This window comes from Clarias gariepinus, chromosome 1 (genome assembly GCF_024256425.1).
Source record: "Clarias gariepinus isolate MV-2021 ecotype Netherlands chromosome 1, CGAR_prim_01v2, whole genome shotgun sequence".
In the NCBI taxonomy this organism is placed as follows: domain Eukaryota; kingdom Metazoa; phylum Chordata; class Actinopteri; order Siluriformes; family Clariidae; genus Clarias; species Clarias gariepinus.
The window spans coordinates 253,780-278,319 of NC_071100.1; the positions used below are offsets into that span (position 1 = coordinate 253,780).

At 40.4% G+C, this 24,540-nt stretch overlaps 1 protein-coding gene across 2 annotated transcripts; it reads right to left on the reverse strand.

Moving 5' to 3' along the window:
• Positions 1 to 3,393: 3,393 nt before the first annotated feature.
• On the reverse strand, positions 3,394 to 24,137 carry LOC128523450 (histone-lysine N-methyltransferase PRDM9-like). 2 transcript variants are annotated; one of them, XM_053495684.1, is made up of 7 exons: positions 23,906 to 24,137; positions 21,668 to 21,757; positions 20,081 to 20,252; positions 19,544 to 19,815; positions 13,656 to 13,723; positions 9,260 to 9,450; positions 3,394 to 6,255 (listed from the first exon to the last, which is right to left on the reverse strand). In XM_053495684.1, the coding sequence occupies exons 2-7, from the start codon at positions 21,734 to 21,736 to the stop codon at positions 5,051 to 5,053; spliced, it is 1,977 nt and encodes a 658-aa protein (XP_053351659.1). In that variant the 5' UTR covers positions 21,737 to 21,757; positions 23,906 to 24,137; the 3' UTR covers positions 3,394 to 5,050. The 2 variants fall into 2 exon arrangements, with proteins under 2 accessions (XP_053351659.1, XP_053351658.1); XM_053495683.1 differs by having other exon boundaries at positions 3,394 to 6,258; positions 23,906 to 24,136.
• Between the last annotated feature and the right edge of the window lie 403 nt (positions 24,138 to 24,540).

A 24,540-nucleotide genomic window follows, 5' to 3' on the forward strand; every position in this document is an offset into this window, starting at 1 on the left:
TCCGTCGTTAGTGGTAATTTTATTTGTGTAGGTGTGTGTTAGTGAGCACTCTGACGGAGAAGATATCAGCGTTAGAGGAGCGCATCCAGACTTTAGAGAGGGTTAGAGAGTGTGAGAGCAGTGTTATTCCTGTAGCGGACAGTCTGGGTGCCGCAGGCGGAGATAACCAGCCCCCGACTCCGGCATTAGAGCCCTCACAGCGGGGCGAGTGGGTGACGACTCGGCGGCATACTCGTTCAGCCAAAGCTAACGCTAAGGCTAGCCCACCGGAGCACGCCTCTTCTGCGCTTCACGTGTCCAACAGGTTTGCTCTCCTCAGTGATGCACCCACTGAGAAACCTGAAAGAGCTCTGGTTATAGGAGACCCTATACTGAGACATGTGACATTAGCCAGGCCTTTAGGGGCGCCAGCGGCAGTGGTTAGGTGTATCCTGGGAGCCAGAGCACCGGACATAGCAGGTAATCTTAGGGCTCTAGGACAGCACAGGTTCTCCAAGATAGTAGTACATGCTGGAGCTAACGATATACGCCTTCGTCAGTCAGAGGTTAGTAAGAATAACTTTATAGAGGTGTTTAAATTAGCGAAGGCGATGTCCGATGGAGTAGTATGCTCTGGTCCCATCCCAATGAGACGTGGTGACATAACTTACAGCCAGTTATGGTCGCTGAACTGCTGGATGTCCAGGTGGTGCTCCGAAAACAACGTGGGCTTCATAGATAATTGGAAGACCTTTGAGGGCAAAGCTGGCCTGTTAGGGCGGGACGGTGTCCATCCCACTTGGGAAGGTGCTGCTCTCATTTCTTGTAGTATAGCTCATAGTCTTAGAAAAGGCCTAGTTAATCGGTGACAATCCAGAGCCCAGGCCAGGGAGCAGACAGACAGGCTAAACCAACCGTCTGCTAGCTGCATAGAGTCGTCACTCAGGGTTCACTATATTGAGACTGTGTCTGTTCCCCGAGCTAAAAACTAATTTAGAAATACTCAGAAACTCTGTTTTAGTAATTTAATTAGCATAAAGACCACAAACTTGGATCAGACTGAATGCGCAGCCGGCACCTCTGATCTGAAGCTAGGACTGTTAAATATTAGATCTCTCGCATCTAAAGCAGTTATAGTTAATGAAATTATCACAGATCAGGAGTTTGATATACTCTGTTTAACAGAAACCTGGATTAAACAGGACGAGTATGTAGCTCTAAATGAAGCTAGTCCTCCTGGATACAGCTACATACACCAGCCTCGGTTAACTGGTAGAGGAGGAGGCGTCGCAGTTATTCACAGTGATAATTTGACTATCGTACAAAAACACGGACACAAATTTAATTCATTTGAAATTCTTTATAGTAACATAAGTGAATGCAGATCAATTCCTGCTCTCTGTTTCACCCAGATGAGGATGGGTTCCCTGTTGAGTCTGGTTCCTCTCAAGGTTTCTTCCTATTACCATCTCAGGGAGTTTTTCCTTGCCACTGTCACCCTCGGCTTGCTCACCAGGGACAAACTGACCATTTTGATTTATACACATTCAAATACAAACTTTATATATATATATATAAAAAAAATCTTTTGATTGTGTAAAGCTGCTTTGTGACAATGACAATTGTTAAAAGCGCTATACAAATAAAACTGAATTGAAATGAATTGAATTCAAAATATTACACATTGTTTAAAAACATTTTAATTTCACATACTTAATAGGATGTACATGGCATTATTTTTTATTAAATGTAGTGCCCTTAAACACTGAAGCCATGATATAGTTTGTTGGTTTGGTCACAGCTTTAGTTTAAGTTACCTTTGGGTAAAAGGTTTTACAATTCAAAATTCAAATGGTGCTTTATTTGCATGACAAATATGGTCATTTGTATGGCCAAAGCTCGGTTACAGAACAAGTTCCAAGTCAACTACCATTTCAAAAGGTTAAAATTATTGTCCTGCCTCAAGCAAAGACAACAAATATGGGGATTTGAAATGACTGGAATTGAGTCAAGAGCTGTTGAAAACATTATTAATACTAAGGATACTGATAAACTGTCAACTTTGCTACAGAAATGTGGTTGGAAAAAAAATCATGAACAGAGATCGCTTAAACACTTTTTAAAGTTGCAAGGTAAAAAGAAATTTACAGGAGAAACAAGAGCTATGTTTAATAGTGAAAGTAAAAGCATTTCCATCACAAAGAATGTGATGAGAACTCACAGGATCGGGACTAAACAGCTGCGTGTCCATAAGAAAACCACTTGTTAGTGAGACTCATCAGAAAAAAATGCTTTGAAAAAAGATCCTTGAGATAAGCAGGACATACAGGTACAGCAAACTTAAAGTATGCTACTGATGGCTCTGAGTTACTGATCTGAAGGTCTGGTTCGAGCTGCAGCTCCATCAGGTTGCCACTGTTGGGCCCTTAAACAAGGCCCTTAACCTTGCATTCTCCAGAGGCATCGTATAATGGCTCCATTTCGCTTTGACCCCAACCTAATAACAAGAAGTTGGGATATGCAAAGAATAAAGAATTTCACTGTGCAGTAACATAGAGTAGATGTGATAAATAAAAGCTGAACTAAAGTGAACCTTAACTGAACGAGTGAAAGTATAGTATGTGCGCTTGGGTCATGAGCAGGTGTATTCCCAAATAAATAAAACAACAGCAAATGCAGACCAAGACCTTAAAGCTGGTTGGCCTTTATTGGCGGTTTGTAAAAGTCTCACTCTTTGGTACTAAAGTCCTGTTCAAAAGTTAGGAAACCCTCTTTAACTTTTATTTACTTATTTATTTTTTGTGTTAAAACATAACCATTTGATCAGAATGGGTCTTAGGATTAGGGAAAGACAAGACCTTTGACAAGCATGACATTTTTCAATTTGTCATTATTATTATTATTTTAGTTATACTTTTTTTTAATGAAAAATAAAGTAAAAAGCATTCACGACAGTTGCCAATCTTTCCATAAGTGGACATCCCAGTACATTCATTTCAAGGAGCTGGGCACCTTGCAGTCACTGAGTCGACCATGAACTCATCTGTGTGCCAGAGTATTCTAGAGGAAAATGTAAGGCCATCTGTCTGACAGCTAAAGCTTGGTCAAAATTTGCTGATCTGATCTGTGCATATGACTTATTTCAATATACAAAACTACTGAGACAAACAGGTATTATATGATAGACCAGTTTCTTTACTGTTACACTTAAAAGAATGACAAATGATTTTATAACAATTACCTACGAACAACTATATAAATTCAGAAAGAAATACAACCACTTCATTAGCATTAATAAATAACTGACGTTAAAAGACATGAATAGACAATTTAAAAAATTAACAAATATAACAAATAAATTACAATTTAAAATTAATTTAAATTAAACGTAGATAGATAGATACATAGATAGATAGATAGATAGATAGATAGATAGATAACTTAATTAATCCCAAAGGGTAATTGTATTATGTATAACGTATAGGATTTAAAGTATGACATATGGCTGATTATGTATTATTTAGACATCCAGCATCAGCATGCAAATACAAATAATTAACTCATAATTAATGGGGTTACTTAGGGGGTTTCCTCTAAGTTCAGTGCTTGGTCCATCTGGGTTTTTAAAAATTAAGATGTATACTATCTGATTATAATACAAGTATATTGTGTGGACTGTACATTTGTGAAACCTTTAGAATTTTATATATTTTTGCATAAATGTGACCTAAAACATCATCAAATTTTCACAAGCCTTAAAAGTAGGTAAAGAAAAGGCAGAAGCCCCACTTCTGGTTGGAGACCTCGTCAAATGGATGCCCGGTGTGGTCTGCTTGGGATCTGTGGTTACTGGGGACAGTTTCACTTTACCATAAAGACTATCCTGGCCATCAGCCGATGCAGGCAGCTGTTTTCTTAGGACTTGTGAATGGATAAACCTGGACTCCATATTAACTTAAACACATCATCTGTCTACTGAACTTCCAGCCTCCTAACAAACAGTGCGACTGCAGATCAATCCCTACAATCCCTTATCACCCAAATGAGGATGGGTGAAATCAGAGTCAGGTGTTCTCACTTAATAGGATGACAACCAAGTGCGAGTAAGGGATCTTTTTTCTTAAAGCTCGTTGATACATACTCAAACAAAGAGTGTTTCTGGTAAACTCGAAAAGAGTTATTAAATTTCACAAACAAACAAACCGCGAAACTTTAAAACCGATAAAGCCCATCTTATATGGGTCAATGTTCATCCTCAGGAGCCCATCATCAGGAGAACACTAAACAACAATGATGCTAGCAGAGTTACGAAGCGAAATACCCTGCACTCCAGAAAAGATAATTGTTACCTGTAAAAATTTGTTAACCTTCACTACACAAATCAGATGGGTACGAGATAAATGTTTTGTAAATAAATGAGACCCTACCAGAATTTTTGGCCTAACTGAGAAGCATTATGTTTGAAAAAAATGCATTCCAGTTTAGAAACCGTGTCCCATCTGGGAAATATGATGGATGTATTATGATTTGGGCCAGTTTTGCATCTAGGCCAGTGTGGCTTGCCATCATTGTTGAAACTAAATTCTGAATTATACCAGCCAAATTAAAAGGCAAAGTTCTTTGTTCTAGCAAAGTTCAAAAAGAATAAATTCCATGTTTTGAATTGGCCAAGTTGAAGAAAAAGTGAGCTGTTCATGCGTAGAAACCCCAAAACATCTCAGAGATGAAGCTAAAGCAAAGGTAAAGAAAGAACTAAAGCAGAATGGGCCAAAAATCCTTAAAGGTGATGTACGGGACTGATCAACAAAAATGTTGCAGTTGTGGGGGAGGGTGTAGTCACAGCTAATAGTGAAAGCTAGGGTTCACATACTTTTGCCCCACATATGTGTGTTAATAGCTATGTGAAAATCTGGTTTTGTGTGTGAAATCTGATAATGTTTTAGGCATTTCCTAATATAGGAAATTCTCTAAGGGTCACCAACTCAATAACCTTTTTTTTTTCTTTTGTATATATAAATGTGCAAATCATCATAAACAGAGAAAAAATTTTACATTATTTGACGATTTAAAATCATATAATGTCTGAATTAGTGCACTTGTGAGTCTCAAAGGAACGGAATAAATAAAACTCTCCTCTGTGATTGCACTGGTGTTGCTGAAGATGACTCTTTCTATTAAAAGACTTCCCACACTGTGAACAGTTATATGGCTTTTCTCCTGTGTGAATGCTCTGATGCTGTTGAAGACAATCATGTCGATTAAAGCTCTTTCCACACTGTGAGCAGTGGTATGACTTCTCTCCTGTGTGTATGCGCTGATGTCGGTAGAGAACACTCTGTTGATTGAAGCTCTTTCCGCACTGTAAGCAGCGATACGGCTTCTCTCCAGTGTGTGTGCGCTGATGTCGTTGGAGTCCACTCTGTTGATTAAAACTCTTCCCGCACTGTGAGCAGTGATACGGCTTCTCTCCTGTGTGAATGCGCTCATGCTGTTGGAGATGATTTTGTTGAATAAAACTCCGTCCGCACTGTGAGCAGTGATATGGCTTTTCTCCCGTGTGAATGCGCTCGTGTTGTTGGAGATGATTTTGTTGATTAAAACTCATTTCGCACTGTGAGCAGTGATACGGCTTCTCTCCAGTGTGAATGCGCTGGTGTTGTTGGAGATTTTGCTGTTGATTAAAACTCCTTCCACAATCTGAGCAGCGATACGGTTTCTCTCCTGTATGAATGAGCTGGTGTTGTTGAAGATGACTGGGTCGAGTAAAACTTTTTCCACACTGTGAGCAACGATATGGCTTCTCTCCTGTATGAACGTGCTGGTGTTGTTGAAGATGACTGGGTCGAGTAAACCTCTTTCCACACTGTGAGCAACAATGCGGCTTCTCTCCTGTGTGAATGCGCTTTTGTCGGCACAAATTGCTCCACTGATCAAACCTCTTTCCACCCTGTGAACAGCGATATGGCTTTTCTCCTGTGTGAATGCACTGGTGTGTACTGGGGACATTCTGTTGACCAAAACTCTTTCCACAGTCTGAGCAGTGGTGAATTTCCTTCTGTATTTCATTGTGAGAAAAATGGTCAGAACTGAGAGTATCAGATGATGATAATAGTGGACTGCGGCAGCCGTTAGTGGGGATCTGAAGCTCATATTTAATCTCCCCTGATTCACGCAGTCCGACATTGTAGTGGCATCTTGCGATGTGTTTGTCTAGATATAGTTGAGATGTATAGGAAAGAGGGCATGTGGAGCAGGAAAAGGCCTGCGTGCTGGTTACTTCTGGCAAAGTAAAGAACAAAATATCAGAAAAGTTTATTTCAATTTAAACATATCTTTTATTTTAAAAGATAATAATAAATAAATAACAATGAAACTCATTATTGCTCCTAAATTATTAAACAAGCATTTTATTAGTGATTTTAGACAGAACTACAGTTCTATTTTCAAGTACTGCTTTAAACTCTACTGTCCGGTTTAGTATTGGTTTATACAGAAATTTTGTTGAATAGGTTTTTTGCTCGGTTAAAGTGCAGATATTCAGGAACCTGACTTTTTGAGACGTATGGTTAAACTATACAGTCAGCTCCATAAGTATTTAAACTTTTACACAAATTTTCTAATTTTGCCTGTGCATCCCATCACAGTGGATTTAAAATAAATCAGTCAAGATGTGATTGAAGCGTCAAGTTTCGGGTTTAATTCCATTAACATTTTAGGCTTAGAATAGGCAATACAAGAACATCTTCAAATGCTGAGTGCCCTCTCTTGAGCTGCTTTGCTAAGCCTTTATTGTAGCTTCACAGATTAGAAAATGTAGTAGGAATTAAGGGTACAGCCCTCTCCTGGCTCAGATCCTATCTGACCCATCGTTATCAGTATGTAGACTTAAATGGTGATTATTCTGCATGTTCTCTAGTGGAGTTTGGCGTTCCGCAGGGTTCAATTTTAGGTCCACTGCTTTTTTTCCCTTTACATGCTTTCTCTGGGCAACATAATCCGTTAACATGGTATTAGTTTTCATTGTTATGCTGATGATACACATTTATATGTCTCAGCAAAACCTGATGAGAAAAAACAGCTTACTAAAATTGAGCAATGTGTGCAGGACATAAGAAATTGGATGCTAATTAACTTCCCTCTGCTAAATCCGGATAAGACAGAAGTTCTAGTCATAGGACCGCATACAGCTAGGAGTAAAATTTTAGATCACACCGTAACTTTAGATCAAATGCAACGGTGAAAGACCTTGGTGTGATTATTGATTCCAGCCTTTCATTTGAAGCACATGTAGATAATATTACCAGGATAGCATTCTTTCACCTCAGAAATATTGCCAGGATAATAAATTTATTGTCGCTAAACGATGCAGAAAAAGTAGTTCATGCTTTTATCACCTCTAGGTTGGACTATTGTAATGCCTTACTGTCTGGTTGTTCAGCTAGATGCATAAATAAGCTTCAGCTAGTCCAGAATGCAGCAGCAAGAGTCCTCACTAGAACCAGAAGATATGAGCACATCACAACTATCTTATCTTCACTCCATTGGCTCCCTGTGAAATTTCGCATTGATTTTAAAATACTACTCTTGACATATAAAGCATTAAATGGTCTCGCGCCGCAGTACCTGAGCGAACTGCTTGTGTCTTACGATCCGCCACGCCTACTTCGATCAAAGGATGCAGGCTGCTTGTCAGTACCGCGTATTATGAAAAATACAGCTGGGGGCGGAGCTTTTTCTTACAAAGCCCCAAAGTTATGGAATAGTCTTCCAAATAGTGTTCGGGACTCAGACACAGGTTTTTAGCCTGGACTTAAACACTGAGACTATTTATTTAGCCAAGCATTTTTATAAATAGATTTGCCATAGGTAAAGGAGCAGATCTGGGGGACTCATGTACGTAGAGTATTATGGTGAACTGGTATGTTTAGATGCTGTCTTCCTCACTCTCATTGATCACTCAGGTTTGCTGACAGTGAGGTGATTGTTTGCTTTACATGTCAGGAAGCCTTCATGTTTGTGTTTCCTCCTGGCTCTCCCTTTTAGTTATGCTGTCATAGTTAGTCCTGCCGGAGTCTCTGCTTGCACTCTACAGTTAATATACATTCACATTATACATTGTGTGACTGTGACCATACCTAACTGTTATCTCTCCTCCTCTTCTCTTTCCCCCCCTCTTTCTCTTTCCTCTCTCCCCCTTTCACTCACTCTCTCTCTCTCTCTGTCGAGCTACGCATGTTGTTCCTGAGCTGCCAGTGATCCAGACTCCCTCTGCCCTCCGGACCTGTCTGACCCGTCCTGGTGCCCCGCTTCTGGCTGAGGGTCTCGTCACATGGATGCCCCGTGTGTCTCTCTGGGATGCGTCTGGTGTCTGGGGATGATTCTCTCGACCTAGAAAATGGTTCTGGCCTTGACTGGCAACTGTTTCTCTGGGGACTTGACAGTTCGATAGTTCAGGACTGGAACTTCTTACAAGTCTACCTGGGTCTTCAATAACTACCTGGACTCCATATTAACATCAATTAACATCAGCTATTATAGCTGAACTGCCTCCCACCCTACACACTGTATAAATGCAAATAATTTACTGCTTTCTGTTTCACCCAAATGAGGATGGGTTCCCTGTTGAGTCTGGTTCCTCTCAAGGTTTCTTCCTATTACCATCTCAGGGAGTTTTTCCTTGCCACTGTCGCCCTCGGCTTGCTCACCAGGGACAAACTGACCATTTTGATTCATACAAATTTACATTTCATACAAACTTAAATAATTCTTTTGACTGTGTAAAGCTGCTGTGCGGCAATGAAAATTGCTAAAAGCGCTATACAAATAAAATTGAATTGAATTGAATAGCTGCCTTCAGTTACTACTTGTGCACAGGTATTGGTACCTTAGTTTTTGTTTGAGAGTAGCTTTATTTTTGTCAGTCACTGAGAAGCTCCCTGCTGCTAGATCAACAGTAATCTGTTTTATCTGTTGTATCAAATTCAACACCAAACCTTTTATCTCCTTAATTTATCATGAAATAACTAAAAAACAGGCAACTGCTGAATCATCAGTCAGGTGTCCAAATGAGATTTGTATAAAATGGCTGTACCTAGTTCATTTCAAATGCACTGTGATGACAATGAGAGAAAAAAAAATAATAATTGTGGCACTGTCCAAACATTGACCTAACTTTAAATGTTTATCTTCATGCCTGATGGGAGGGCAGTGTCTGATACACCTTATTGTAAGAGCGAGGCTCTTACAATATACAAATGCAGTATGTATGTATGGACTTTACCATATGTGGAGCACTTTTTGTTCCAAAGGCGTTTAAACACAGGACTGAGATCTTTGGCGTACTCCTCTTCATACCACACCAAGAGCTCCTCTCCTGGGTCAATGGGTCGGCAGCACCTATACAGAATTTGTCCTCGATACTGAAATGCCACAAGATTCTGTTCTTCATCATTACGGGCACAATTCACATACCTAAAAGAGTGAGCCAAATAAAATCTATATTTAAATGAGAGTTACTGAATGAGAGAAGGCACAAGGAAAATGTTGACAGGGGAAAGATAAAAAGGAAATAAAACTCTGATAAACTTCTCATACATACATACATACATACATACATACATACATACATACATACATACATACATACATACATGCATACATGCATACATAGTGCATCCGGAAAGTATTCACAGATTCACATATATGGTAGAGTGACCAGACGGAAGCCACTCCTTAGTAAAAAGGCACATGGCAGCCCGTCTGGAGTTTGCCAAAAGGCACCCGAAGGACTCTCAGATCATAAGAAACAAAGTCTCAGGTCTGAAGAGAACCTGCCATATGGGCCCGATTGGTGGATTGCTGCAGAGATGGCTGTCCTTCTGGAAGGTTCTCCTCTCACCACAGAGGACCTCTGGAGCTCTGACAGAGTGACCATCGGGTTCTTGGTCACCTCCCCGACTAAGGCCCTTCTCCCCCCCTCTCCTCGCTCAGTTTAGATGGCCGGCCAGCTCTAGGAAGAGTCCTGGGCCCGGTTTCTCGAAAGCTTCTTATCGCTAAGTAGTTCTTAAGTTGTACCTTAACCTTTCTCTTAACGTTATGGCACATTTTCCCGAAACGTTCGTACGCTAAGTATCTCTTAGGTAAGTCACACGTTCGTAAGGTTGGTCTGGACCAACCTTAACTCATTCTTAGCGTAGTTTCAGCTCAAGAAACTGCGACGTATGGAAGCACATTATGGCGCATTATTAAAGTCGTATTAATGATGGAATATACTGTACACCTGTTTAAGAATATTATTTTAATAATAGAATGCCTTTTAATTAGCCCATTTCATAATGTGACTAATGCACTAAAATTGGCGATCACTTTTAATATTAAACAGGTGGCAAACAATTTGGCAGCGACACAGCGTGTTGTTGTGCTAAACTAAAGACGGCGCCATCTGCGGAGCCGTGTGGTTCATGTACATTTTTCCTTTAGACAAAACTTCAGCCCTTTTCATATTTTCCCTGAGGTCGCTACTTTAAAAAAAAAAAAAAAGGTTTCGCCTTCCAAGGCAACAGATTACGAAGCTTCTTTACCTGCTCAGACCAGCACTTGCCAGGCCAACGCTTCGTACTTACGCTCTACGTCCCGATTTCCAGCTGCTCGCCGCTTTTTGTTTAAAATGTTTCATTGATCATTAGCCATTATCCATAACTGGATGGGCTTTTCTTTTGACCCGTTTTATTTTATAAAATTTTATTTAGTTAAATAAGAAAATAAACTTGGGAGTTTCAAACCCCGCATCCATTAATTTTTCTGAGTGATTGTAATGCGTAATACATATCTCTCACTTATGCGGTTTGACTCGCTGTGAGATGCGGTGTTATATGCCTATATCACCTACGCGGTTTCGCGCAGTGGCCGTAAGTAGGGTTCATCATGATTCAACCAAGTTTTTGCGCTGTGATTATGTTTCCATCTTTCCGCATGAAAAATTTAGCATTAAATTTTTTGCCGGTCCTCGCAGAAGCTTGCAGACCTTGCAAAACTTCGCGGAACGTCGGCGGGCAATCGCGGCAGCTCACGGTGCCTAACATCGCATCTCATCATGAGTCAAAGCGCATACTGTAGGTGAGATAGGGGTATTAGGCACCGTGAGCCGCCTTGAGTGCCCGCCCGACGTTCCGCGAAGATCTGCAAGGTCCGCGAGCTTCCGCATGTTAAACATTATTATTTTTTTTTGCGTGGTAAAATGGAAACTTAACCACGGCACCAAAACTCACGCTGAATCTGGAGGAACCAGACTTGCGGCCACTGCGCGAAATCGTGTAGATGAGATACTGTAGGGGTATTAAACCTCTGCTCTGTCATCTCATCGTATTCATTCCATAAGTGCGCTATACAACCCCAACCACTGACAGGCTTTACATTGTTTCTGAAGCTGGTGAAGAGTGTTATCAGCTGTTTGTCAATCAACTATGATTGTATACTCAGTTCGTTTCACTGTCACTACAGGTTACATAAAAATATTAGCAACAGTTTGGTGATTTCATTTATATATTTGTCTATTATGACATGCTATTAATAAGTTAACCCATGTTGAAATAAACGTTATTAAAAGAATTTAGTGCCATGTTTAATTTGCATAGAAAGTGCCGTCTTTCTTAACACTGTCATGCGAAAGGAGTCAAAAATCGATTCCTGAACAATTGATGTCAGCTAATTCAGGACCTTCACTGTAGACAGCGCCTTGTAACGTCGGACGTAAGAGGCAGTGACTTAAGAAGACTCCTAGGGGACAGTTCGAGAAATACACTTAGAAAAGTTGTCACTTTACGCAAGATATATCTTAAGAGTCTTCTTAGCTCGCGAATAGTGTGCGTTATCGAGAAACCGGGCCCTGGTGGTTTCAAACTTCTTCCACTTATCGGTGATGGAGGCCACTGTGCTTATTGGGACCTTCAAAGCAGCAGAAATCTTTCTGTAACCTTTTCCAGATCTGTGCCTCGAGACAATCCTGTCCTGGAGGTCTACAGACAATTCCTCTGACTTCATGCTTGGTTTGTGCTTGGTTTTATAGACAGGTGTGTGCCTTTCTAAATCATGTCCAATCAACTGAATTTACCACAGGTGGACTCTAATTAAGCTGTAGAAAAATCTCAAAGATGATCAGGGGAAACAGGATGATCAGGGGAAACAGGATGTACCTGAGCTCAATTTTGAGCTTCATGGCAAAGGCTGTGGTATACTTATGTACAGTACATGTGCTTTCTAAATTTTTTTTTTTTTAATAAATTAGCAAAAATCTCAAGTAAACTTTTTTCATGTTGTCATTATGGGGTGTTGTGTGTAGAATTCTGAGGAATAAAATTATTTAATCGATTTTAGAATAAGGCTGTGACATAACAAAATGTGAAAAAAGTGATGCACCATGAATACTTTCCAGATGCACTGTGTGTGTATATACATACACACACATACTATACATACATACATACATACACACACATACATATATAGTCACACACACACACACACACACACACACACACACACACACACAGTATATACAGGGATTGGACAATGAAACACTGTCCAATTTAGTGTTGGAGGTTTCATGGCTAAATTCGACCAGCCTGGTAGTCAATCTTCATTGATTGCACATTCCACCAGTAAGAACAGAGTTCAAAAGAGGACAAATTGTTGGTGTGCGTGACCAAGACAGCAATTCTTTGTGATGAATCAAGAGCCTTGATATCCAGGGGAATGTCAGTATACCACCAAGAAGGACGAACTACATCCTACAGGAGTAACTGTGGACGCAAGAGGATGCTGTCTGAAAGGGATGTCCGGGTGCTAACCCCGATTGTATCCAAAAAAAAACATAAAACCACAGCTGCCCAACTTACTGCAGTATTAAATGTGCACCTCAACTCTGTTTCCACTGTTCGTCAGAAGCCAATACCAGACGTCGGTTTCAATGGTGCCAGCAGCAAAAATCTTGGGCTGTGGACAAAGTGAAACATACAGGTATATTGTTCTTTGATGAGTTCACCTTCACTGTTTTTCCCACATCCAGGAGAGTTATGGTGTGGAGAAGCCCCAAAGAAGCGTACCACCCAGACTATTGCATGCCCAGAGTGAAGCATGTAGGTGTATCAGTGATGGTTTGGGCTGTGATAACTTGGTATTCCCTAGGCCCAATACATGTGCTAGAGGGGCACGTCACTGCCAAAGACTTCCGAACCATTCTGGAGTATCATGTGTACGCAATGGTTCAAACATTGTATTCTAAAGGCAGTGCCCTGTATCAGGATGATAATGCACCAATACACACAGCAAGACTGGTGACAGAGTGGTTTGATGAACACAGTCACCAGATCTAAATATTATTAAGCCATTTTGGCGTGTTTTGGAGGAGTGAGTCAGAAAACGCTTTCCTCCACGAGCATCACGTAGTGATCTGGCTGCTATTCTGCAAGAAGAATTGCTCAAAATTCCTCTGGGCAGTGTGCAGGACTTGTATCTGCTATTCCCCAGACAAATTGATGCTGTGTTGACCGCAAAAGGAGGCTCTACATCATACTAATGATTTATTGTGGTCTAAAACTAGGCGTTTTAGTTTCATTGTCCAATCCCCTGTATATACACTGTATTTTACACAAAATTCCCACAACCATTGTATTCCTCACCTCATCCAATTTGCATGCATTTCTCTTTTGGCATCTATGTACTCTTCACATTGTCTGCTCTTACATATCTGTTAAAAAAAATAAAAAATCTCCTTGTTAATTGAATTCATGCCTTAAAATTTAATGAGGTACACATGTTAAAAAAATTACGGCTTATGTAAATTTAAAGCTTGTGACATTAGTGTTTTAGATTCTCAGGTTTCGTGACCTTAGTTTCTTAGTTTCAGAATGGCCAATAAGCCCTGAACAAAATTTTCTAACTTTGTAAAAATGCAAGCAAGGGTATTCACTCAAATTTAGGTGAAAAAAAACAAAACAAACACAGAATATGTACGCACTACATAAATACACACACACACGGGTTGGTAACCGGAAAATAATTTGTAGAAACAGTTAAAAGGTTAAATCTAAAAATAATCAGATCAGCAGAACTCTCATTAATACAAAGAAATCACATTCTGTAAGGTTGGGTATCTTGCACCTTGTTTAAACTAAGATGTAATTCTTTTATCAGCGCTTTTGCTTAACATTTTTGTTTAAATTATGGTGCAGGTTAAACTTCAGGCAGATATCTAAGTATTGCAAACATTTCATTAAAATATTGTCCAGACAGTATTGCATGATACTGTGTCAAAATCTGGTACATAACTGCATAACTTCACTTCTACTCCAGTCAAAGTCAACTTTAGTGTCGATTCTGCTACATGTACGTACAGTATAGAGAATTGAAATTACGTTTCTCTCCCTCCCCTTACAAACACTAAGTATAAAAATGTTAATGTAAAAGAATAAACTAGTGTTTAAAAAATAATAATAATAACACAAACTAAGACTATCACAGTGACAAATAAGTTAAGACAAATTACTTTATCTATCCTACAAAAAGGGACAGATAACATCACAGAAGGCTGATATGGTGCAAAGTGGAAACGAATGAATGTAAATGAAGAGTAGTGCAAATAAGCTTTTAGTCTGTTTAAAGTGACATATGTATTCAGTTCTTTATTGCTGGCCTGAGATATTGAACAGTCCTATTCTTCACCAGTGACAGGTGCATGTGGGTGCATGTGGGTGCATGAGAAATGCGGGGGGAGGAAATGCGGTGGGGGGTCTGAGTTCAAGAGTGACATGTGTGTTGACATGTGTGTTCAGTTCTTTATCACTGGGCTAAGGTAGTGGACAGGCCAATGCTGCACAAAGTGACAAGTGCAAGTAAATGTATGAAGTTGTCCTTCAGTCTGCTGGTCCTGGTCTGGAGACTCCGTAGTCTGCCTTCTGATGGCAGTTGGGGTTCGGTGGGTAGGGTCACAGGTGATGCTGAGAGCTTTGCGTGTGAGGCAGGTGTTGTAGATATCCTGGAGGGATGGGAGAGAGACACCAATGATCTTCTCAGCTACTCTCACTATGCGCTGGAGCGTTATTCGGCAGGACGCGTTGCAGGCGCAGTACCACACAGTGATGCAGCCGGCCAGGATGCTCTCAATGGGCCCTCTGTGGAAGGTGCGCATGATGGGTGTCGGGGCTCTGGCTCTTAGCTTGTGGAGGAAGTAGAGACGTTGCTGTGCTTCCTTGGCCAGTGCTGCAGTGTTTTTCGTCCATGAGAGATCCTCTGTGATGTGCACACCCAGGAACTTAATGCTGCTCACACTCTCCATAGTCGCACCATTGATGGTCAGAGGAGATTGCTGGGTGTGTGCTCTCCTGTAATCGACTACAATCTCCTAATCTCCTTCGTCTTTTCCATGTTCAGCGAGAGATTGTTGTCTGTGCACCACCTGGCCAGGCGGCTCACCTCTTGTAGTTAGTCTCATCTCTGTTGCTAATGAGACCAACCACAGTCGTGCCGTCCACAAATTTGATGAAGCGGTTGGAGCTGTGAGATGGTGTGCAGTCATGAGTCAACAGCGTGGAGAGAAGGGGGCTTAGCACACATCCTTGGGGGGCCCCCGTGCTCAGAGTGATGGTGCTGGATGTGTTATTACCGACACATATTGAGCCCCAGCTGGATCAATTCGTTGTTGTGGAATGTTCTATGCTGTGGTGCAGTTGTGCTTTAAAGCAAACAAAGAATGCCTTCAGCTCATTCAGCAGAAAGATAGAGCTGGTATGTTCTGTATCCCATGCCACAGCCTCAACATTTACATTTAGGCATTTGGCAGATGCTCTGATTCACAGCGACACAAAAGTGCTTTGTAGTTTCAGTCATTGGATAGATACTTTGTCATTGGGTTACTAGGTTACTAACCAAGTAAGCCATCAGTAAAACACAGTTGGGATGAGGATTTTTTAATTAGTTTTTTTTTTAGAGGGTGAGGGTGATTAGCCCAAGTACTGAAGAAACAGTTGTCTTTGGTCATCGTTCAAAGACTTCCACTCAAAAGACTCAGCTGTACAGACATCTAGAGAAAGTTCATTCCTGCACCTAGGTGCTAGAACAGGAAGACTCTAGATGCACATCTTCCTTAATCCCTGAGAGATGGTGGGACCAGACGAGCAGTGCTGGAGGACCGGCTGCAACATTTTTATTTAAGTGCATAACACTGGGCTCGCAGTTCGGGCATTTTACATCTCCACACCTCAGACTGCTGCGGATATGTTTGTTGTAATGTCCGGTGTTTTATCTAATAGTGGTGCTTTACATTGAGCGCCACAGTTTCAGAAGATACGAGACAAACTGTTTTTAAATTTCCAGCAGGAAGAATAAATATACACTGATCTGTCCATTCCTTTCTTGAAGGTTTTCGTGTTTTTCGTGCTTTTTTTCTTGTGTCTCCCACATTCCGTGTATACATGGTAAACGATCATGTCGATTGGCTTTATTGAGTGATCACATCCAACTCAAGGGAAAAGCACTACATTAGGAAAAAACGATATATGCTCTGACAATCTTACACGACTGTTCATAACTTCACTTTTACTTAACATGTTGATTTTATTTATAACACAGGTTTAACTTCAGGAAAATACCAAAGTATTGTCAAAGTTCCATTAAATTCTGTCCAGGCATTTTTATGTGATGCTGTGACCAAATCTGGCTGGACAGACATACTGACAGGGTTGTCTGTCGGGTCTCTAAAAATGCGAAATTAATCAAAATATAAAATAAATCAAACTATTGTGTTAAAGATGTATTTATTGTATGTGGAAGACAACTTTTGTGCTGGCAGGTCTGATCAATACTTCTATCACAAAACAGGTTTCCTGTAGGGTTTTTTTTTTGGCCTAGGAACTGGCGTAGAAATGACAATAAATCTAGTAATTAAGCTTCTTTTTAAAGTTATTTACAGTGACACTACTATCACTATCTAAACCAAAAGAAACAATATAAAGGTTAGAAGTACTTTAAAAAAAACTTATGTGTTTCTGGTTTATTATTATTTATTAGTTATTCATTTATAACTAACAGATACATAGGTAGATAAATAAATCTATGTAAAAACATTTATTTATTCTTTTTGCTATTTTTCAGTGCTGATATATCCTTGAAATGTCTTTTACATTTGTCATTTAGCAGACACAGTTATCCAGAGCGACTTCAATTTATCTCATTATACGACTGAGCAGTCCTGCGTTAAGGGCCTTGCTCAAGGGCCCAACAGGGTTAACTTGGTGGTGCTAGGATTTGAACCCATTACCATCTAAGCCAAAGTCCTATACCTTAACCACTTGCCTTGTTAGGGTGTCTATAGAAATGAGCCTTTTCATGCATGAATTATAAGAACCTTAGTCAAGATTTTTTTTTTCCTGAGTGCTTTTATTTCTCTCTGGGCATGGAAAAAAATGCAATTTTTTTTTTTAATGATTTCACAATTTCATAATTACAAACATGCCCACTCAGCTTGACACCATGCGTTTGACTTTTGAACCAAAGAAACGTATATTTACCAAACCAATAGCAGAAAATGATATACTGTGTGCAAAGTAAAACATTTATATTTATATTTGCTATTTCTGCTAATCTTATGTTTTCTTGTGTTTTAATACATTATAATACTCTTCAAAGCAATGCAAAAATGTTGTATCTAGCCCTTGCGGAGGAAATTGGAAAAGCATTCAGGGCACACAGCCAAAACAAACTGAATGCAAACATAGTTTGTTTTCTTTTGGCATTTTGTTCTCTGGTGAGGAGAGGCCAGTGTTTACCATGGCCAAACCTGATCTCAGAGGATGGCGGCCTGGACACTGGATCATAAACCTGTGTATTAGATCCTATACCGACATGTTTTTTCAAGCAGATAGTACCAAGAATAACGGAACCCCTGTTGAAAATAATTAACTCTTCACTTAGCAGTGGGTATGTTACAAAATCTTTTAAATTAGCAGTTATTAAACTCCTAATTAAGAAACCCAACCTCAACCCCTGTCGGCTGTTCAATTACAGGCCGATATCAAACCTTCCCTTTATCTCCAAGATTCTGGAAAAGGTATTTGCGCAGGTATTTACAGAGCATATCTACATAGAAATAGCATACATGAACTGTATGAGTCAGGATTTAGGCCTCATCACAGCACAGAGACAGCACTTGTAAATGACCTTTTATTGGCCTCTGATCAGGGAAGCAAGCTTTTTAATCACACTTTAACTTTAAATGCTTACCAGGATAGCATTCTTTCACCTCAGAAATATATCATCATTAAATAATGCAGAAAAACTAGTTCATGCTTTTATCACCTCTAGGTTGGACTATTGTAATATATGAGAACATCACACCCATCTTATCTTCACTCCATTGGCTCCCTGTGAAATTTCACATTGATTTTAAAATACTACTCTTGACATATAAAGCATTAAATGGTCTCGCGCCGCAGTATCTGTGTGAACTGCTAGTGTCTTACGGTCCGCCACGCCTACTTCGATCAAAGGATGCAGGCTGCTTATCAGTACCGCGTATTATGAAAAATACAGCAGGGGGCAGAGCTTTTTCTTACAAAGCCTCAAAATTATGGAATAGTCTTCCAAATAGTGTTCGGGACTCAGACACAGTCTCAGTGTTTAAGTACAGGCTAAAAACCTATTTATTTAGCCAAGCATTTTTATAAATAGATTAGCCTTAGGTAAAGGAGCAGATCTGGGGGACTCATGGACGTAGAGTATTATGGTGAACTGGTATGTTTGGATGATGTCTTCCTCACTCTCATTGATCACTCAGGTTTGTTGACGGTGAGGTGATTAGTTGCCTTACATCTCAGTTCCCTCTCATATCTGTGTTTCCTTCTGACTCTCCTTTTTAGTTATGATATTATAGTTAGTCCTGCCGGAGTCTCTGGTCCCAACAGACCTTCGTGAAACAGATGGATAAAGAAACCCATTAGCTCTGTTACCCTAACATTCACCTTCCACTCTGTCAACCACAAACTGGTTGTCTTTGGTTTTCCAGAGATTTCTGAAGTTTTATTGTCCCTAGACTCTGTCTGGTGGTACATCCTCAGCTTCTTTACCACCCATAGCTCCTTCAGCACACTCAGATCCACTGTCACTACTGCTAGCCTTGCTAATTTCTCTATATACCAAATAATTATCTGGAAATTTTAATAATTATGTTAAACTTTAGATGTTACTTGATGCTAACACACTTTTTCTACCTACAGGGGTCTTCTGTTATAAAAGGATTTACAAGATATTTCTGAGATGTTCTGCATTTCTGACTTCCTGTTGGCCATCTTGGATTTGGGTTGGAAAAACACTGTATTTACCAAGACTGGCCAACAGTGGCAACTTGGTGGTGCTGGGGCTCGAACCACCAGCCTTCTGATCAGTAACCCAGTAACTCACAGCCTTAACCGATTAAGCCATCACTGCCCCATGACTTCTACTTATCCTTACCTTCAAACGGTGACTTTTTGCTGCAATTACTTACATTTTTATACCACATTTATTACAAACTCACCGCCCAGGAGTATCCACTGTTTATGGCCTCCTCTCTGTCCACCAGCTCTCCCTGATAGGGTCCGAAGTGTGCACCTACTGGAACAGTCTCCCCCTTATTAAACACTCCCAGGCCTGCATCAGGAATACTGGACTCCTGAATCTCTAGTCCAGGAGGAAGAGTTTGTCTGGCTCGGTCAGAGACCCCCATGGGTACAGGGGTATCAGGGATGAAGAGGGGAGAACCATGAACCTCACACTTGTTGAAGAAGAAGGATTTGCAGATCTCACAGTCTGGGAATAGAGAAAACACAATGGGAAGAAATAATGCCCAATGGTCTGTGTAATGTGTATATCTGAGGATGTGTGATGAAATTTAGCCTACGAAAGTTTGATAAAAATGTTAATTAATTCAGAAGTATCCACACCTACGTTTTGAACATCTCATTGCAGGAGTGTGTACTAGATAGTTGTAAGTAACCTTGTAGTGCACTAGATAGTGTAAGTAAAGTAAGTGAATGAAAGTGTTACTGAGCTCCAGAGAGACCCGATGTCTTACAGAGCTGGTCTTCATGGTGGAGATCTTCCTCTTTAATGCATATAATATCAGGTGTGGTGTCAAGCTCATCTTCATGGCTGCAGATGTTTAGCTCCAGCGTCTCCTCTTTCTTCACTTCTGACCATATGGACACTTCTCCATCTGAAGTCTCTGTTTTCACGTCCTCACACCGCTACAGATCAAACAACAATAACACTCATTCACTTCTATACTTTAGATTCCTTTTTTCACCTCTACCCCTTAGTCAAGCCCTACCACTTCAATAAAAGTGTGGCATTAACCATTCAGGAATTACAGCCATTTCTACACAAACACAGACGTTGGTGGCTCATAAATAATGAAACAAACATGATTATAAACATAAGAATCGTCTTTAACACTTTGATGAAAATCTTTTTCAGTTAATATCTGCCACAGACATGACCAAATTCCTCCTTTGAGATGTTTTGCCAGACCTTTACTGCAGCTACTCTAAGCTAATGCTTGTTTGTGGGTCTTTCTGTCTTCAGTCTTACATTTACATTTAGGCATTTGGCAGACGCTCTTATCCAGATTTTTATCTTATTTTTATCTCATTACACATCTGAGCAGTTGAGGGTTAAGGGCCGCGCTCAAGGGCCCAACAGTGGCAACTTGGTGGTTGTGGGGTGTGAACCTGAGATCTTCCGATCAATGCCTTAACCACTGAGCTATCCCTGGCCCAGTCTTGTCATCAGTAACTGAAATGGCTCTACAGTATTGGGTTGAGATCAGATGACTGACTTGACCAGTGAAGAATATTCTATTTCTTTGCCTTGTAGCTTTCACTGCAATATTTTGGGTCATTATCCATCTGCAGTATGAAGCAGCGTCTTATCAGTTTTGCAGCATTTGGGGTAAATCTGAGCAGAGAGTACATCCCTGTACACTTCAGAATTTATCATCCTACTTTAATCAGCAGTCAGTCAGTCATCAATAAACACCAGTGACCCGTTTTAACTGGCAGCCGTACCACTGCCTCAATCATGTTTAACAGATTTTTCCTTCTCCAAACTTTTCTCTTCTCATCATTCTGGTACAAATTCATCATTTAAAAGCATCTGGCAGAGATTTCTGGTAAAGTCTAATCTGGCCTTTCTGATCTTGAGTGTTCCCAGTGGTTTGCACGTCATAGTGAAGCTTCTGTATTTAAGGATGTCTCTTGATTGTAAACTTTGACAACGACACACCTGCCCCCTCAAGGATGGTCATGACTTGGCCACATGTTTTGAAAGGCTTTAACACTCTGCAGTTTCCACGCCCAATGTGTATAAGACTATAATACTCTCCCTGATGGGTTTATTGATTTTTTTCTGGCTAATGATGACCTCCTTTACTTTCATAAACACCTCTCTGGACCTCATGTTGACAGTTTGAGTGAACAGAAAGTAAAGTGTTTTAGATCTCACTGAAGGCTCACTGATGGTTTGAGTCTGGTTATGAAGTTTTGTGTGATTAGCAGTAAAGTCTAGCAGTGAAGCAGGGCAGTTAAATATCAACACTGGTCAAACTTTCACATATTATTGACTATATTTCTCCTTTTTTTTTTTTTATTTAAGTGTTCGTCACCTGTGAGGGAGCAGGATCAGGAGCGCGAGACTTCCTGGACGAGCGCCGTCTGTCTCCTGCTGAGCTCATCACAACTCCTCTAAAATCACACTATTAAAAGTAATAATAATATTAATAATAATAATAAGAAGAAGAAGAAATAGTAATGTGAAATATTAAAGCTGTTCAAAACTTTTAAAGCTCAACATGATTTTTTTATCTTTAAAACCATTAGGAAACAAAATTACAAAAACAAAAGAGAACACTAGCTACTAGGATATTTAGCTAAAGTTTATACAAATTATTTATAAGCCTGATTAGAGTAAACTGGCTGTAAAGTTTGACCTAAAAATTGTCATGGTTATTTAAATGGCAATGGCTATAATCACGGGACCGTAAAGCCTGATTTCTTCTTTGTCAAGTATACAATCTGGTGTCGAGCTGGCAACCTGATCCTGTAACTAACAGAAACAATGGATATACAGTATATCCTTCGCCAGATGTGCTGGGCAGCACATAGACGGAAAACAACAACAACAACAGTGTGTGACTGGTGCTACTGTAAGCTAGTGAACCAGTGTATGAAAACCTGCAGATACACTGCCCTAGCACTAGAAGGGTGTGGTGGGGTCTCTCCTCCACTTTCTGGTGAATTTCCTATGAAAGGCAGATAGGCTGAACTTCACTAACATTATATTCTCTCACACAAAACTTTAATAAACAAGTATTTATGTGATTTTCTGAGTCTTCCTTCAAGTAACATGCTAATATGTTTTTGTGTTTTATTTAGTGAATAATGTGAATAATTACTGTCAAGTCTTGTGAACATGTCAACTGGACTATTTCGTGGTTCGGTAGAAACGTTTCAAGGTAAATGGGAGGAACCTAAGAGGAATGGTGAGGATACAGGGAGCAGAGGTAAAGAAGGTGCAGGACTTTGAGTACTTAGGGTCAACAGTCCAGAGCAACGGAGAGTGTGGAAAGGAGGTGAAGAGGCGGGTACAGGCAGGTTGGAATGGGTGGAGAAAAGTGTCAGGTGTGTTGTGCGATAAAAGAGTATCAGCGAGAATGAAAGGAAAGGTGTACAGGACAGTGGTGAGACCAGCGATGCTCTACGGCTTAGAGACGGTGGCGCTGAAGAAAAGACAGGAGGGCAGAGTTGGAGGTAGCAGAGCTGAAGATGTTGAGGTTCTCCTTGGGAGTGACAAGGATGGATAGGATCAAGAATGAGTTTATCAGAGGGACAACCCACGCTAGATGTTTTGGGGATAAAGTCAGAGAGGCCAGATTGAGGTGGTTTGGACATGTTCAGAGGAGAGATGGTGAATATATCGGTAGAAGGATGCTGAGGTTGGAACTGCCAGGCAGGAGGTCTAGAGGAAGACCAAAGAGGAGATTTATGGATGCAGTGAGAGAGGACATGAAGTTAGTTGGTGTGAGCGAAGAGGATGCAGAGGATAGGGTTAGATGGAGGCAGATGATTCGCTGTGGCGACCCCTGAAAGGGAACAGCCCAAAGACAAAGAAGAAGAAGTAGAAACGTTTCACTACTTATCCAAGTAGCTTCCTCAGACTAAAATAAGCTGGAAATTTCAGGCCAAAGGATCCTAATCATATCTGAAAAGGTTTGTTACATGAATAATAGGGAAGGTGAGAGGAACTTTCCAACTTACCTTAGACTGAGGAAACTACTTGGACGAGTAGTGAAACGTCTCTACTGAACTAGGAACGAGTCCAGGAGAAATGAAACAACTTCCAGACGATCAAAGGTAACATGAGGTCGTGTTCAACAGACAAATCCTGAAATACATCCACACGTCTCTGTCGAAGTTACTACTGAGACACACCAGCGTGAACGATACGAACACTATACATTACAGTTCTATCAAAAATCACTAGTTACAATAAAATAAAGTCCAGATTAAAGCCTGCTCAATTCTGGAGTCCAGGCTTTTCTGAGGCCTGTGTTGTGTCGATGGAAGGCCTTTCTGTACTGTGTGATGATAAATATCCTGCGACTTCCACTACTCATTAAATACAATGCTCACAATCCAAATCTGCGCTCTGCGCATGCGCGACCGGCAGTCACATGACCCAGCTCTCAGGAAACTCCTTACGGTGCGTAAATAAATTCACTGCGTGAATGTAAAGACTTTAACATATAAATAAATCATATAAACATCTCTCCTTATTGTATAAACAGTGCCCTAGACAGGGCGCATGCGCATTAACTCGAACACACAGCGTCAGTGGAACTTACCTCAGGGTTTAAAGCACAACGAGCTGTTTAATCCTCAGAAACACACACACACAATACCCTGGATTAATGTTTAACTCCAGCACACAGAAGTGTAAAACTCGGAGAGATGTTGTAGTGCTGATGAGCTCGGTCGGATAAAGATATTCAGGAAAGAAACGGCCCTTTTCTTCACTAACGTTTTCCGGCGGTTGGAGAAACAGTTAGTGAGCGCGTTACCGCCACCACCTGGACTGGAGGAGGATGGAGGACGCCTCTCCTAGGAAATGGCTACTAATTAGAATGGAATCAATATCTGAGGAACAAAGTACATTAAATAAATTCTGCTGTCAGAACAAAACATACATTTCCCTTTAATAATCGTTTGGATCAAGCAAATTCCTACTATCCAAAGAAAACTCAGCACAGTGTTCATCATGTAAAACACCTCTGTCCATGACACATGCGATGAACTTGTTTTATTCTGTTGACAGTTTGGAAAAGTTTTTAAAACAAGTAAATCCTCTTATTTCTATTGGTTTACAATGCCCTTACCATTCATTGCTGTTAGAATCAGATACTGTACTGGCCAAGTGAGATCCTGAGAAATAACGTGTCATGCAAAGCTATAGCCAACACTTTGGTCACTCGTGCCAATG